The following is a 17329-nucleotide window of genomic DNA, read 5'->3' as shown; positions in this document are numbered from 1 at the left end:
CTTTTCGAGCTTTATAGTGAAAGAGAGAATAACTGTAGCCCTCACTTCAATGAATATGTTCGTAAATATTCAAAAATATTTAAATCAGTTTGTATGACAGCTAAATCTAAGTTCATACACAATAAAATAAAAAATGCTGATAATAAAATTAAAACAATCTGGAAAATAATTAATGCCGAAACACGAACTTGCAGATTAAGTAATAGTAAAGTATCTCTTATTACTGAACGTGGTCAGATAACCTCAGATAAAGAAATTGCACAAGAATTTGAAACTTTTTTCTCGAATATACCATTTAATACTACTAAATTTTTAAAATCATCCCCAATTAAAGCAGTGACCATCCTTGAAGAGAATTTAAGTCAGTGTCACATTAAATTTAAATTTAGACATATTTTAATTCATGACATATTAAAAGCTTTTAAAGAATTAACTGTTAAAAATACAGAGGACATTTGGGGAATTTCAGTAAATGTTTGTAAATCAATCATTAAAACTTTAGCTCCCTACTTAGTCACTATTTTTAATAGGTGTACCTCAGGGCTCCATTCTAGGTCCGTTTCTATTTTTAGTTTATATAAATGATTTGCCAAATGTAGTAAAGGATTTATCTGAGGTTGTTTTGTTTGCTGATGACACTTCTTTGGTGTTTAGAGTAAAACGAGAATCACAGGATACGAACGATATTAATGAAACTCTTTGCTTCATTCAGAACTGGTTTGATGCAAACAACCTACTCTTGAATTCTAATAAAACTAAATGTATTAAATTTATGCTACCAAATGTAAGGAGTACGGGGATGAATGTCGCTCTAAATGGTGAGACTTTGCAATTCGTTAATGAAACTGTTTTCTTGGGGATAACCATTGATTCTAAACTCCAGTGGGGTCCCCACATCTCTGCTTTGTCCAGCAGACTTAGTACTGCAGCTTTTGCAGTCAGAAGAATTAGACAGTTAACAAACATCCCAACTGCCAGACTTGTCTATTTCAGTTACTTTCACAGCATTATGTCTTATGGCATTCTACTGTGGAGTAGTGCTTCTGACATAGACTCTATATTTACTATTCAAAAAAGAGCAATAAGGTCAATATATAGTCTGCGGCGTGGTGAGTCCCTAAGAGAACTGTTTCCCACTATTAATATATTGACGGTGCATAGTCAATACATTTATGAAAATATTATGTATGTAAGAAAACACACTGATATGTTTGAAAAAAATAGTAACCACCATAACTTTAATACCAGAAATACAAATAAATTAGCAATTCCTAAACATAGATTATGTAAGGTGGCTAGATCTTTCATGGGCAACTGTATTCACTACTACAATAAAATACCCGACCACATTTTGAATCTCACAGAAAAAAAGTTCAAACATGTCGTTAAACTAATGCTATGTAAAAAAGCGTACTATAAAGTAAGTGATTATTTGACTGAGAAAACGGTGTGGTCTGAATTAGCTCCAGCTCCACATGTCCCATTACGTTAAGTTGACATTGTCAAAAACATTTTTTTTTAAAAGATGTGTGTTATGGAGTTTCTTTCGCCGCTTCTTCTCCATAACGAAACACCTTGTGAAGTGGTGGTAGTTTGACATTCAAAAAGCGCTCTGTAAAGAACCTATTTTGAATAAAAAAAATTGATTTTGATTTGATTTGAATAGATGTGGCGGTTCGTTTAGACCGTCACTCTACTGTTAACTTTATTGTACTATTTTACAGATATTTATAAATGTTTATTGTACAACTAATTATTTAATTTAGAATATTATTGTGTTATTAATTATATTATCTAGTTTATTGATAATATTCATGTGTATTTATGTATCTATGGTAAGTCTCCATTTCTTTGCCACTGTCTATGGTAACACAGAGACGTCCATGTTTTACACACTTCGCACAAAACCCCGTTCGAGTAAACGTTGAGATTTAAAAGTGACTTTTATTTGCGTAACCCGAAGATTAACACGCCCGCAATTTATACACCAAACAGAGAACAAAAAAACTTGTAGGTATACATTTCGTCATAAATAACATGGAACAGAAAAAACAAGTTCTTTTCTATGGTTCCGATACATTCGCTCGTACTTACCACTTCTACTTGCTTTTTCTTTTCTATGATAAATAATTACTGTTTTCTAAAAAACTAATCGAATTATGTCAAAAATAAAATAGAATCTATTGACATAGAGGAAAATCCATGTAAAACTTCAATGACTCACAGTTAATTTTTTTAATCTATAATTCGAATTCCTACGACTGTAATGGACGACTTGTATAGATATGTTCCTGGAGTTGATATTCATTTTATAAATTTTAAGTGTAGTAATAACATTATAATCCAAGTGTAGGTCCCGGTTATCTTAGTACCTTTAATATTGTGTTGTTTTATGTAACTGTAAGTAAAACAGCACGTTTTCTCAATTGATTTATAACAAACTGGTTTATTTGACTTTTAACATAACATAGTTTTTTTTAATTATTTTTTTATAACATAGGACCAGCAGACGGGCATGCAGTCCACATCCATGGATATCTGTAATCAACCCCAGATAGGATTAGGTATTCATATCTGAGGTCGGCCACAAATGCGCCGCTACCCCTGAGGACTAAGATGGAACGCTTCGAAAAAGTATGTCTCCCTTACCACACCCTTAACGGAACAAAGCAGCGCCTAACACTGCTGTTATTAGGCAGAAATAGGTGTGACAGAAATAGTACATCTTAGATGGCGTGAAACTGTTATAATATTTGATAATACTATCAGGATCTACGGACCGTACAATCCGCCGTGATCGTCCTGTACCGAATCCCATGGCAATACCAATGCCATGGCCTTACACCGAAGCACGTACCCCCGCGACTGCAGCGTCTCCTGCACCGCACAGTGCACCTCGCACCTACACAGGGGCTTCTCACTACACCATGGAGGCTAGCGTACATTGTGACAATAGTAAGTATATTGATATAAACACATTAGCGTGGGAGTCGCCATTGTTCATCCAGGGGAGAGCAGCTGGCGTAGGGAGGTTTTTGCATTTCTATTGTACTATAGTGGTCCAAACGATATATATCCATATTGTAAGACTATTTTTGTATCTGTTGCAGCTGTCCCCTATTTAGATAATGTAAAGTAAATACTTAAGTATTTAATTTACACACACAGGAAGATTCCTGTGAGGTAACATAACTTAATATATTAAAATATTAAGATTTTTGTCATTCCAGTGTTACAGGTATGTTACACGATATGCTTAGATGAGTAAAATATGTACTACATACATGGATTACTCCTAACGAAATAGTGTAAGCAGTTTTGAGAACATGTATTTGAGAAATTGTGTGCGTAAATAAACTGTTGTCACCTGTCCGTTCTAATCTCCCTGAAATGTTGGGAGTACGTATTTATTTACGTATTACGTAAATTAAGTTGTATTAGTTAGGTAGTATTAGTTATTTACACGTAAATTTTCTCTAAAAATAATTTTTATTTATCAAAAATTCATACAATAAAATGACCAATCCTGTCGTCTGCACCTACACCGCATAACGAATTGTTTCTTTTGTAGATCACCCAGTGGGCGCTTTGAGTAGCAAGGGAAAAGGGATTAAAATAATGTGGATTAGCAAAGTGATATTTACTCCGGAAATATATACACCAATTAACAAGAGAAACTAGAATACGAACTAAAATATACAAAAGTAAAATTTATTTTAAGTTACATGTATAAAAAAATCAGTATTCGTATATATGATTTAAATGCGAATTTTCCTTCTGGTTTGCCCTCCTTTCCGCCGCAACAGAGTAGCGAATATAAATAGCATAATTACATCAAATCAAAACTGTTTTATTTAATAAGATTTGTTTACAGAATTGTTTTTGAACGTCAATAATGTACCGCGACTTCGGAAGGTGTTTCGTTATTGAGAAGAACTGGCGTAAAACTTTATTTTGGTTTTACTAGAAAAAGTTATACAATGAAAGTTATAGGAAAAACAATCTAGTGCCATAATTCTTCTTACAAATTTTGTGTGCGACGAATAGTTTACCTAATAGAGCGTGAAACCGATTTGCGCCCCTTTTCAAGATGGCGCCCGAGGGATACTAACCCTTGACATCCGAAAAATATAATTGCGTCCTCTGACAATTGAAACCTAAATGTAACATTACATTTATCTATTGGTTTAACCCGTCTAAGTCTATACGATACAGGAAAATTACAAAAATATTTTAGCATGCCAACAGTTCAGTAGTAGTCGTAGATCACATTTAGTCACACGTCTGTCTATTAAATTCTGGGCGATAACGATGGATGGATGGGCTTTAGCAGGAATTATCGCAGTCAAAATTATATTGTTCATAATTTATATAATTTGTCGTTGTACGGTATGTGCCACGGAAACTCCTAAACGTGAGTAATATTTTGATTCACTTTTTTTTCTAGGAAACACTAGTTACTTGAGCAGAACGTTAGTAATATTTGCAGAGAACATAAACATTTGTATAAATTTCGTAATATTTTTTTTGTTTTTTTTTTTTTTTATAATATAAGAGTAGCAGACGAGCATGCAGCCCACCTGATGGTAAGTGGCTACTGCCGCCCATGGACATCTGTAATCAACCCCAGATAGGATTAGATATTCCTACCTGAGGTCGGCCACAGATGCGCCGCTACCCCTGAGGACTAAGCTGGAACGCCTCGGAAAAGTCTGTCTCCCTTACCACATCCTTCAAACCGGAACACAGCAGCGCCTAGCACTGCTGTTATTAGGTAGAAATAGGTGTGGCGGTGGTGCCGCCGGAGTCGAACCATAAAGGGTTCTACCACCTTCATCCATAAAGGGTTCTACCACCTTCATAATAAAATCATAGTTTAGTTAGATTAATATTCTGTTTTGTTATTGTAACAGGAAATGAGTTCGATAATATACCGCAGCGCGTAGCAATCCCAATGCCATGGCCTTACACCGAAGCACGTACCCCCGCGACTGCAGCGTCTCCTGCACCGCACAGTGCCCCTCGCACCGACACAGGGGCTTCTCACTACACCATGGAGACGAGCGCACATTGTCACAATAGTAAGTATATATTTTTAATGTGGTAGAACCCTTTGTGGTTCGACTACGGCGGGACCACCGCCACACCTATTTCTGCCTTACAACAGCAGTGTTAAGCGCTGCTGTGGTTTGAAGGGTGAGGTAGGGTTTGGTAAGGGTGGTGTCCTGGGTCGCCAGGATGAAGAAGTCGAATAAATTCTTGGCGGTGCAGCTGTGAAGTCGCATCAAAAATATTATAACCTATTTATAACATTCCAGCGACGCCGCCCTCGTACCAACACGGGGCGTAGCAGCCGCCCTGCCGCTAGCCTCGCCACGCACACATACACACCACGCAAATATTCCATTTTTAATGCAAATTCCTAATTTTAATAATTCCACCGAAATATACATAAGAACATTTGTATAAAAAATAAAAATACAATATTATTATGTTGTCTTGTTTTAATATTCGTACCTATTTAGTGACTTTATGTCATTACAGTGTGTATTACTTAGCAGCTGTAACAACAAATACTAAATATAAAAAAGTTATAAAGAACATGTACGTAATATTCTAATACGTAGTATTTAATATTTGGCAAACACGTCAAGGCAGTTCTTCCTTCCTGTAAGTAAATGTTATAATAATAATAATGTGATTAGCAATACCACAAACCTACACAAATACAGATCTGTGAGCAACACACATATTTATAGTTTGATTTATACGGTTTGCGGTTAGAGCAGTGGCGAGAAGGTCGTCGCTGTGATTCGGTGACTTTTTTTTCGCTGACTGATACCATAGTAAACTCTTTCTTCACTATGCTGATACACATTTTAAAGATTGGTTAGTTCTGAGGACCTTTTTTAACCGAATTCCCAAAGGAACAGAGATTATCTGTTCGCGCGTATATATACAGGGTGAATTTTTCAAATAGGCCTTCAGGGCCAAATCTGAAACTGTAGGGATTAGCGAAAAATGCTGAAAGGAGTTACGAGTTTGATAACTCGTTCGATTCCCGGCTAAGGAAAAAGATATTTTAAAAAACGAATGATGCAGTTTTCGTTTTTGTCAAAATCGGCCTCGTAACTCCTTTCAGCATTTTTCGCTAAACCTTATAGTTTCGGATTTAGCCCTGAAGGCCTATTTGAAAAATTCACCATGTATATGCTTTTTTTAGCGATGTTTTCGCGATGCCGCGACCGAGCGAAATGATTCAAACACTATTGTATGTGGCTAGCTTTATAGGGATTCCCATTTCAAGGAAATTTGAAAATTTTCGCCGGATTTCTTTTAAACTTGAATAACTCGAGTATTTCTTAACCAATTTCAATTTTCTTTTTTTCATATGAAAGGGTGTTTCATTACGTTACTTTTCTACCTTGATATAGATATGGTCTGATGATTAGAACTTACAGTTATGAGGTGGAACTCATCATCACTACCCCTGTTTTTTTACATATTTTATTATATCTGACCCTTATCCTGACCACCCAATTCTCATGAAATTTAAAATTAACATTGAATATCTAAATTAACATAACTGCCTCCTGTCTCAACCACAGAAGTAAGGCATTTGGAACTTACGAATGTGTGATAAGGTCCTAGAGTAGATACATATGATGGAAAATATGACCTTCTATTCTCCAACCATTATGATGCAGAGGTGCCTCCCTCCTCCATTGGACAAGCTGTTTACGCCGTTATCCAACAAAATATATTGAGCGCCGACTTCAGAACTATGTTCTAAACCAACATTTATTTGAATTTGAATTTTTTTAGCGACTGTGTTTGGAGGCCCCCTCAGGATATAGGGGCCCGGGGCCGGCCGCCCTTTCCACCCCTTCCCCCCTCCCGAGGGTTAGAGCGATCGAACCTGTTCAGTGTTTATATACCTACTTTTGGTTTCGAGTGTATAAACCGTTATTTGATCATACTTATTCTTAATTTCGGGACTTTGACCGAGGAATATAGGTATTTAAAAATTAAAAATACATACTGCTGATTTAGAGGCTAGTATGTTAATAATTAAAAGGAGAATGCCCATTCTTGGTACTGATTTTTCTCATGCGTCAAAATGAAAGTAATATTAAAATTATTTTTTGATTTTTTTACATAATTTGTAGATCAGAATTGTGTCTTTGAACAGGGGATTCCATTTAAGATAAAATAAGACGAAATGTTGATTGTTGTTCTTAAAAATTAAAATGGCGGTATTTTATACTCGGAATTCATTATTTTAGGTTTTTAGGATTATTTTAGGTTTTTTTACCCACTACCTTTAAAAGTAAATGGAATATGTTAGTCGAACTACATTATAGATACCTACTATCAGTTAAAACCGACCATCACTCTATCGTCGGATATTTTCGATTTTGAGGTTATAAGTTCCGGGTTCTGTGAAGTTATTTAACATTTCGGTAAATAACTTCAGAACAGTGGTAGTATTTGGTAAATTATACATCGTCCACAACAAGTTTCAATTTGATGCAACTCTGGACGGCGGTCCATACTTTCATGGGCATTGTCCTTTCTTACAATGGCGACTGGATGGCATCATCCGAGGGCACGTACCGCTGAGCTCGCAACTTACATTCGATAGCTCTGGAATGTCGGTGTCGCCACGAATATACAGTTACACGTACTTTAGTTAATCTTATATATAAAATTCTCGTGTCACAATGTTAGTTACCGTACTTCTCCGAAACGGCTTTACCGATTTTCACCAAATTTTATACGCATATTCAGTAGGTCTGAGAATCGGCTACTATCTATTTTTCATACCCCTAAGTGATAAGGTTTGTTCACCCTTAACATTTTTTTATTTATATGGCAACACAACGTTTGCCAGGTCACCTATTAAAATATATAAACTTTTACATACCTACTAATTTAATGAATTGCTGAAGTCTGAGGGGTATCCACAAATATTTAAGATTGTCATAAACATTTCTTCAAGATCAATATTACCTAAGGGCTCGAACACAAAACTGCGATGCGACGCGATGCGAATTCGCAACGCAGAAAATTGCGATGCGAATTGCTGCGATGCGATATCGTGCGGCGTAGCGTCTCTCAGGGTGACCAACAACAACAACCACTGTGCGATGCGAATCAATTCGCAAGTTCTTGCGATGCGTCGAGGGAGTTCGCAGATTTTTGCGATGCGACGTCGCATCGCAGTTTTGTGTACGAACCCTAATAAATCAATGCTTTGCAATTTAAAAATTATAATTTATATTTTATTTTTCAATTATTTTTTATTTAAGATTATAGTCTACATAAAGTGGCGCACAAATAAACTGCATCGAACTATGTGACTTCTAGTATCAATTTTCTTGTTTATAAGCAAAATCTTTGTTATTTTATGCGTCGAAAGAAAATTGTATTTTGATCTAATGTAAGTAAAATATATAAAATTTGACGTCCGTTACCAAATGGTGATATTATTTTTGTATTCGTATTTTTAGTCGTTATTTAAGGGTATTGTTCAAACTGTAGTTCTGACAAATTTTGTATACAATAGAGCACATATGGACGAACTTAAAAAGAGCCGTTTAAACGAGAAATCAATCAGAGAACTGAAAATGGCGAAGAATGAGAGAGTTTACTAAATAAATAAAGCATTTATTCATTCCTTAATTCTTACTAAACATCTGTCATCTTAGCCTATTAAAAATTTTAATATTACCTAATTAGAAATATTGATTTAATATAATTTCGATCATATAATTTTAATTTCATTTAATATCTATTTAATTTAATTTAATTTAATTATAATATCATTATTATTTTTATTTGAGGCAGAGTATATTGATAAAACAATTATAAGGTCAATGATAAGCCGTTCCAAGTTGGCGATAAGCGCACTGGGAGGTCATACTCGTTATTAAATTGTCAAATAAAATTATAATTTGCCTTTTTCTTTGTTTGCTTTAAAGTTAAAAAAGATTTATTTTCACTTTGATAAACTTTTATCTAAATTTTATTTTTTTTGTACATTTTCCTACTACACATTTGTACGTATTATTTAGCCACATTAGATCACATTTTATTATAAATTTGATCAAAAGGTTATCGTATACTTGGATTTAGTTTGTGTCCACCAGTGTATGTTACAGGAAAATAACAAAAATATCTATATTAACCTATTATTTCTTCATTAAGTAGACGCTTGGGTCGCGTTCGGTCATACGACTTTGTTTTACTATTTGTCGAATTATTAATTTGATTACGATGGACTCCCCGACTCTATCAGGGATCATTGTGGCTAAACTTATATTTATTACGCTTTATATATGTTGTCGTTGTGCGCTATGTGCCTCGAAGTCCTCTAAACGTGAGTATTATTTTAATTCACTTAATTTTCTCTAGAGGTCATTCAAGTCTTACATGAGCAGAATGGTTGTAAAGCAGAACTACAACGCAATATATTTCGGAGTCCATAATTAACGTTTTCAAATAAATTTTCAAATATAAGTGGATTGATTATGTCAAACCTAAATATAGTGTATTGAAATTGAAAAGAATCCATGTTATACTTCGATGACTCACAAGTTTAGCTTCTACATATTTTATTTATGTTATTATTTCATAGTAAGGCGTGGCAGGCGTCGGATTTCGATGCTTGATTTTTAAGTTCCTAAGAAGGTATTTATTATTTTACAAATTCAAATTCAATTCTTTATTTGCTAGAACACAGTTATTACACAGGTATTATGTACGAGTACATACTGCAGTCCAGTTTGTTCTACCTGTATGAGGTTTGCAACAATTCAACAAAATTATAAAAAAATATAAATTAAAATTTGTTACTAATTGAATTATAATACCTGAATGGCATTAGTCGGTTAATAATAATAATTACATAAGCATCAAGTCAATAATAAGATTAAATAATCACATGTCAAGAAAATAATAATAATAATAAGTTTTAAGTTTAAGAATAATACAAAATTTTAAGTTTAATACTTACAATCCAAGTATATGTAACCTGATATTTTCTACATACCTTTAATACTTGTGTTATTGTAATAGGAAATGAGGACCGTGCTGTACCGTCTCCCAGGGTTTACCCTATGGGATATCCCGAAACCAGAGGGACACCTCGCCCTAACACTGAAGCACCTCACCCCACGACGGGAGTACCAAACCCCGTGACAGGAGTACCTCACCCTATGACGGGAGTACCCCACCCTATGACGGGTGAACCTAACCCCATGGCGGGAGTACCTCACCCCATGACGGGAGTACCTCACCCCATGACGGGAGTACCTCACCTCATGGCTGGGGTACCAAGCACCACGACTGGATTACCTTACTCCAACACGGGGCCATCCTCCTACTCAACAGAAAGCACACATTGTGCTGATAGTAAGTACATTGATTATATCATATCAGGATTTTTTGTCTACCTCTTACGTGCTATTACAGTTCTATTTCTATGCACAGTACCCTCAATGACTGTTTTTGTATTTGTTTATGTATTTGCTGATACATTTCCAATCAGCGCCTCTAGCGGACTGTATCAGAACTGATTGCAAATGTATGGGAAATACGTAAACCACTACAAAAACAGTCTTTTTTGTCAACAGTTAAAAACTCATACTAAGGGTACAGGTCTCAGAGTAAGTGGGTTTTAGGCCATAGTCCACCGCGCTGGCCAAATGAGATTTTTTAAAGAACCCTCCGGTGTTCTTCGCCATGGTTTTATTCACAGTTATAGTACAAATGTTATTAATGTCTAATACGCATACCACTAAGATCAGAAGTGCCCGAGGTTTGAATCTCGAACCCCTCGATTAAGAGGTCGGGTTAGAACCACAAGGCTGTAGCCGCAATAGCGCCACTATGGTGTTGCGGGGACATCAAATAAATTAGGACACAATTGTGAATCATCATCATCATCAACCAATTACTGTACCACTGCTAGGTACGGGTCTTCTCTCTGAATGAGAAGGACTAGGGCCATAGTCCACCTCGCTGGACAAGTGCGAATTGGTAGACTTTACATACCTTTAAAAAAAAAAGTGTGTGTGTGTCAGCTACGACGCACGATTGGAGTTTACTCCTTACGAATGATAATTATGATATATATCGAATAGAAAAAAGGGTAGGTAAATGAACGCATCTACTAAAATGATAAGAGAAACAAACATATATCTGTAATTATTCGCATTATTTATATTACTCGTACTTCAATAATGCGTATTACATAAAGTATGTTACAAAATAATATAAAATAGCGCCATCTAGTGGCAAGTTTTATAAATTGTAAGTTTGCAAGTTTATCAATCTATGTATTTTGGTTCCAAATATTATAATGGTAACTTAATATAATTGTTTATATTAAAGTAAATTTTAATATAATATAATTATTTATATTTAAAACAATGTTAAACGTTTTATAACTTAAAACTTAATAATTATAATTTCTTTGCCATCTATAAAATATCCTTGTTGCAATTTACGGATGAAATTTATATGAGACTCAATAAACATGTTATTATATGTAATTTGGATTGTTTCTGAATGTTTTATAATTCTAGAATTCATTTAAAACGTATTGCTAATTTTATATAACTTATTTTGAACATAATTCATTAGCAATAATTCTGTAATAAATATTAAATAATACTGTTTTGATTTTGCCCGTTTATCGTTGATAGATGGTGCTGATCAATAATGCATCCATTTTTATAAGTTAAATTAATATATCAGTAACTTACAAAAGCCTCTTTATGTTAAAAACTTATTTTGCTAATATTATATCTTATTCAATTGCTTACTGATTTTATATGTTACTCTTCTTTAAAAACGTTCTTAAAAGATTGTTAATCATATTATGGCGCCAATGTTCATATTTTTCACAGTGTTTATAAATGATCAAACCTATAACTTAATTTATGCAAAAAATGGTTGCCTGTAAAGTCGGTTTTACGGGCGAAGATTTTACGTGACAACGTCTTTTTTTTTCCAACGCCAAGAACGTTCGAGAAAGACAAAGACAGAGACACAAGCATGCGCCGATTCAATGCGCCTAATTCTCTAGTGCTGCGCGCGCGGCAGACCGATCATAGTTGAGTGGGAGAGAGACGCAAGGCATTCGGCGGGCCTCTCTCTCGTTCGGTGACTCATCGTAACGTTACCGGGCGTTACACTTTTTCATAAGTGACTCCCAGCCGCAACCTAATTTAAGACGTTGTCACGTCAAAATGTAAACAAATTAGTTAATGACGTTTTAATGTTTTATATATTGCTAATTATTTTTATTGTAATAATTACTTTCATATGGGATTTGAACTTACTGTATTTTAAATTAATAAAAGCACTCTTGATTCATATTTTGGTTACCGTTACGCCTCAACTTTTCGTGTTACACTTGATTTTACTCCTCATAAAATTTCCGTACCGGGCCTTATAACTCAAATCGTTTCTTAAGGAGTAAACTCCAAAAATTCTCTAAAATGTATCTAGTATGCAGGTTTCCACACGATGTTTTCCTTCAACGTTTTTAAGCAAGTGATAATTAATTTCTAATACGCACATAATTTTGAAAAATCAGAGTTGCTTGCCTTTGAAACTCGGACCCCTCGATCAAGAGGCTGAGTTTCTTAACCACTAGGCTCACTGCCTGCGTTTAAAAGCTGTCTTTAACATATTATGCATTATATTTCAGAGCCGCCCTCGTACGAGCAGGCGGTGAAGCAGTCGCCCTACAACGCCGACATGTTGCTCTAGCGCCGCACATCGAGACCAGTACCCTCACCATGAGTTTTCGAAACATGCCACAATTTTACGTTACGTTTACTCAATCCATTATTCTGTTCCTTTTGCCTCAGTAGACCCAGTAAACGTAACTAACGTAAGTGCTCAAGTCTTTTTGTCTGCCTCACATGTTCGCAAAAAAGAGAGACAAAACATAAAGCGCCATTTTTTCAATTTAGAATGTTACGTTACTGACACTATAGTTCTGATAAAATCCGCTAGGGGCGCTGATTGGAATTTGTAAGGGCAAATACGTAAGCAAATACCGAAACAGTTATAAGTCAAAACGTAAAAACTCATGGTAAGGGTACAGCGGAGGCAGCAGTAGCACTACCATGAGTTGGCATAGAAACGCCACTATAGAAATTGTAAATAGGAAACTATTGTCATTTTGCTAGTGAATAACATAACTACTATCGTTACGGTATTTCTTGACAACGTCTGTCAAATTAATGACTCATGGGACCGAATTTGTATGGCAATAGATCATAATGACATTCGCTAGCGATTTGATTTCGATAGGTTTTTTACGTTACGGGTGGCTCGCACTACGGAATTTAGTTCTACGAGTAACCACCAGAGGCGCTGTACAATTTTTCATACATTTATTTTACGCAGTCGCTAGCGAGTAATACTTTTGTACACTCATGGTAGTCCTACAGGACTTAAAAATATCTACGTTGTAACAATAACTCGATTGCTGGTGGTTTTAGATAGAGTTTATTGAAATTTGATGATTGGAGCAAAAAACAATTTTACTTGAATACCTACTTTGTATTTATCTGTAAAACTTTTCCTTGTCAACAAATATTAACAGAAATAAATAATGAAGTACTACCACTCAGTGACACTACATATTAAAGTTTTCAGAACACAAATCTCTTGTTTTCATTTCGATTCATTGCACTAGTAGCCACTTGTTAGTGTAGAAATTTTCCCTTCATAATACAAACACACAATTAATTTGAACGTCACAAAGTAAAAACATAACCCTTCCTTAGCAGTAAAAAATACAAAAGAAAAATTGTTTCGTTGGATTTGTCTAAATTTTGGAAGGGACGAAAGGCTATATTTTTAACCAGTACCCTTAGTGCGAATTTTTACGTTTCGACAAATATTTCCCATACATTTCCAATCAGTTCTGATACAGCCCGCTAGGGGCGCTGATTGGAAATGTATGGGCAAAAACGTAAACAAATACAAAAACAGTCATTTTTTCAAAAAGTAAAATCTCATACTAAGGGTTCAGCTGGGTTTTTTTATAACAACGTTAAAGTACGAGTATTATGTTAGCGTAGTTTGGCCATACTTTTTTATGATTTTGGGACAATGGCCGAGACAATGGACAATTCATCTACTTATTTTTACTACTTCACTTCCGCCGATACTTCGCCGCCTTGAAATTGAATGAAGCCACAAACGGTTTATTTTAGTAAGTTCTTTTTTTGAATTCTTGACAAATAAAAACATTTTTAGAAAAAAAAAATACGAATAAATAACTAATACTGCGTAATTTACATAATAAATAAATAATTATTTCAAATATTTTAGGGACATTTTACCACGGAGACGTGGCAAAACTTTTTTACGCAACTATATCAATTCTCAAAACTGGGTACATTTTCTTGTTAGGAGTGAGTAATCTTTACTAATCTATGCTTATACCTTATAACCTTCGTTTCGAACATTGTTTTTTTTTATAATATTGGAGTAGCAAATCATTGGAGTAGTTCATCGTGGTCCACATATCGCGTGCTTAAAGGTAAAAGGGCCTATAGCTAAGGGTTAATAGGGATTTATGCTGAAAGGGCACATAAAAAAATTTTTTTTTGCCATTCGGTTTGAAATTATCTGAAACGTAAAAAATGTTTAGTTCGGTTTGAAATTATCTGAAACGTAAAAAAAAAATACGTTTCAGATAATTTCAAACCGAATGGCAAAAAAAAAAAAATTATGTGCCCTTTCAGCATAAATCCCTATTAACCCTTAGCTATAGGCCCTTTTACCTTTAAGCACGCGATATGGTAAGTAGCTACTGCCGCCCTTGGACTTCTGTAATCAAGCTAGAGACTAGATTTCTATCTGAGGTTGGCCACAAATATGTTGCTATTTCTGAGGACTAAGTTAGAACGCCTTGGATAATGGTATGACTCCCTTACTACACCGTTAAAAGTGGAACACAAAAGCATTTAACACTGATGTTATAAACTTATAAGGAAGTATCAAATAGGTGTAGCGGTGGTACCTCCGGAGTGAAACCGTAAAGGTTTGTACTTTCTACCTTTCCACTAAGGGTCCTACCTTGAGAAAGCATTGGTAGCAAAATTGAGCTTAGAATCTGGCAGTTATTTAAAATTCACTAACATTAAAAAATCTTGTATAGAACTTATAATTTACATGCCACATAAGATTACAAATATGTAATTACTGATATGTTTATTAGCCAATAAATAATATTGGGAGCGAAGGCTCAGTAAGGATACAGATTAGTTCATCCCCGAAATACACCCTCTGAGCGCGTGCGCGGCGCGCGGCGACGTCGCGGCGCCGTCGCGGTGCCAGGGCTGCGGCATCTATGATAATATATATTTTTTATAATATAGGAGTAGCAGACGAGCACACAGTCCACCTTATGGTATAGTCCCCGCTCTGAAGTTGTTGCGAACAGGTGTAATCATACAATTTGCTATGGCGACGTGATTCATTTCAATATTCAGAGCGGACTAACAGTTTTACGCGGACTATAAGTGGCTTCTGCCGCCCATGGACACCTGTAATTAACTCCAGAAAGGGTTAGATATTTCTACCGGAGGACGGCAACACATACACCGCTGCCCCTGAAGACTAAGCTGGAACGCCTTGGAAAACTATGTCTTCCTTACCACACCCTTAAAACCAGAACACAACAGCGTTTAACACTGCTGTTATGAGTCAGAAATAGGTGTGGTGGTGGTGCCGCCGGAGTCGAACCACAAAGGATCTACCACCTTCAATTGCCTAGGGTGGTAGGACATGAGCGACAGTTGACCACAGTCGCTAACGGTCGTTGAGGACGGACGGTCATACTGATGACAGGCAGCGTCGATTGGCGACGGTAGGGTAATACGAATGTTGCTGACGATAGGTGACGACAATCGGCGATCGCACCGACAGTCGACGACCTGAACTAGCGTTCGGGTGTTAATGTTAACTCCCTTAGACTTCATCTTAGAAGGCGACTTAGCGACACGAACACGATAGTCGTTTAGGTCTTGTACAATTTTCTGTGCTTACACATGGTCTATTTTTTTTTATTTATACTTAACATTTAAATTACAATACAATTTTTGGGAACAATTAAACAATATTTAAACTAAAACTACTAAAATTAACACTAAAATATTATAAATGAAATAAATGAGAAGTGTACCCAATATACTAATATACTGTTTAATTTATTTTAAGAATAAAAGTACAATTATGTAAATGTTCATCATGCCCAGAATATTGTCTGAATAATGTTATTAACGTCTGTAATACAATATGAGTGGTGACAGCCCTGTGTTTCCATCGGCGCCAGAGTGACGCCTCAACTTGTTGCTTTCAAAGATTTCAGGACTCTGCCGGGGTTTTCCAACTAGCGGCACACAGGAACACAGCGTCTCCATCCCTTCTAGATGAAACATCTGAGTAATGTTGTATCCGTGTGAGAGGTAGACAGTGCCGCGGATAGAACAAGTCAGTTGGAGAAATCATTGTTAATCATATCATTTCGTATTAGTCATGATATAGACATTGAATTCAGTGACAATTTATTTGACTGTGATTAAAAAAGTTTACAAGAAAGAATAGAAAAAAAATAAGTAGTTTGAATATTTCAGTAAAGGAAGAGTTGAGAAAACACATATTTGTAAAAAAATTGCAAGTGAAATCAGAAATTTTTAAGTTGATAAAACTTCACCATTAATGTGCTAAATATCCACGTGCTTAGCTGTTATCGAGTTTCAGAATGAGGAAACGAAAAACGGAATAAAGTTCGGAGATATCGTATTGGACATTGATTTATCTATTAAGGTATGTACTGAAAATAATACTTATTAAGGAAAACCTGCCCTCAAACAAGTCACAGCTTAATCCTGACAACATGAATAACATTGTACGCAAAGACATTTTTATAATACTTAAATTTAATAGCAAATGAACATGCTGTTCTTCTAAGGGAAAGTTGCCACTGCTGCTTATGGACATCTGTGATAATACCAGCCCCAGAAGGTTGTCGAAACCTTTGTGGTTCGACTCCGGCGGCACCACCGCCACACTTATTTCTGCTTCATAACAGCTGTGTTAAATGCTGCGGTGTTCTGGTTTGAAGGGTGTGGTAAGAGAAACATAAAGTATGTTCGTTCCAGCTTAGTCCTCAAGGGTAGCTGCGCATCTGTGGCCGACCTCAGGTAGGAATATCTAATTCTATCACGTGTTGATAACAGACATCCATGGGCGGCAGTAGACATTTACCATCAGGTGGCATGCATGCTCGTCT

General features: G+C 35.6%; 1 protein-coding gene across 1 annotated transcript; it reads left to right on the top strand.

Annotated features, from left to right (window-relative positions):
- The first annotated feature begins 2300 nt into the window (after window positions 1–2300).
- On the top strand, window positions 2301–13688 carry LOC140755186 (uncharacterized). The gene is made up of 6 exons (XM_073090404.1): window positions 2301–2400; window positions 2770–2955; window positions 3572–4414; window positions 4914–5081; window positions 10081–10416; window positions 12722–13688. The coding sequence occupies exons 3-6, from the start codon at window positions 4312–4314 to the stop codon at window positions 12781–12783; spliced, it is 669 nt and encodes a 222-aa protein (XP_072946505.1). The 5' UTR covers window positions 2301–2400; window positions 2770–2955; window positions 3572–4311; the 3' UTR covers window positions 12784–13688.
- Window positions 13689–17329: the final 3641 nt, after the last annotated feature.

Source organism: Epargyreus clarus, unplaced genomic scaffold (genome assembly GCF_041222505.1).
Source record: "Epargyreus clarus isolate Ecla_fem2 unplaced genomic scaffold, WU_Ecla_fem_2.2 ptg000032l, whole genome shotgun sequence".
NCBI lineage: Eukaryota > Metazoa > Arthropoda > Insecta > Lepidoptera > Hesperiidae > Epargyreus > Epargyreus clarus.
The sequence above is the reverse complement of the archived record's forward strand: the minus strand, read 5'-3'. Positions and strand labels throughout refer to the sequence as shown.

Bases quoted from the DNA above. Each gene is read 5' to 3' on its own strand.
- LOC140755186 (XM_073090404.1), top strand. From the start codon at position 4,312: ATGGATGGATGGGCTTTAGCAGGAATTATCGCAGTCAAAATTATATTG. The intron at 5,082-10,080 runs GTAAGTATATAT...TTATTGTAATAG, and splicing joins GAGCGCACATTGTCACAATA to GAAATGAGGACCGTGCTGTA. The intron at 10,417-12,721 runs GTAAGTACATTG...ATTATATTTCAG, and splicing joins AAGCACACATTGTGCTGATA to AGCCGCCCTCGTACGAGCAG.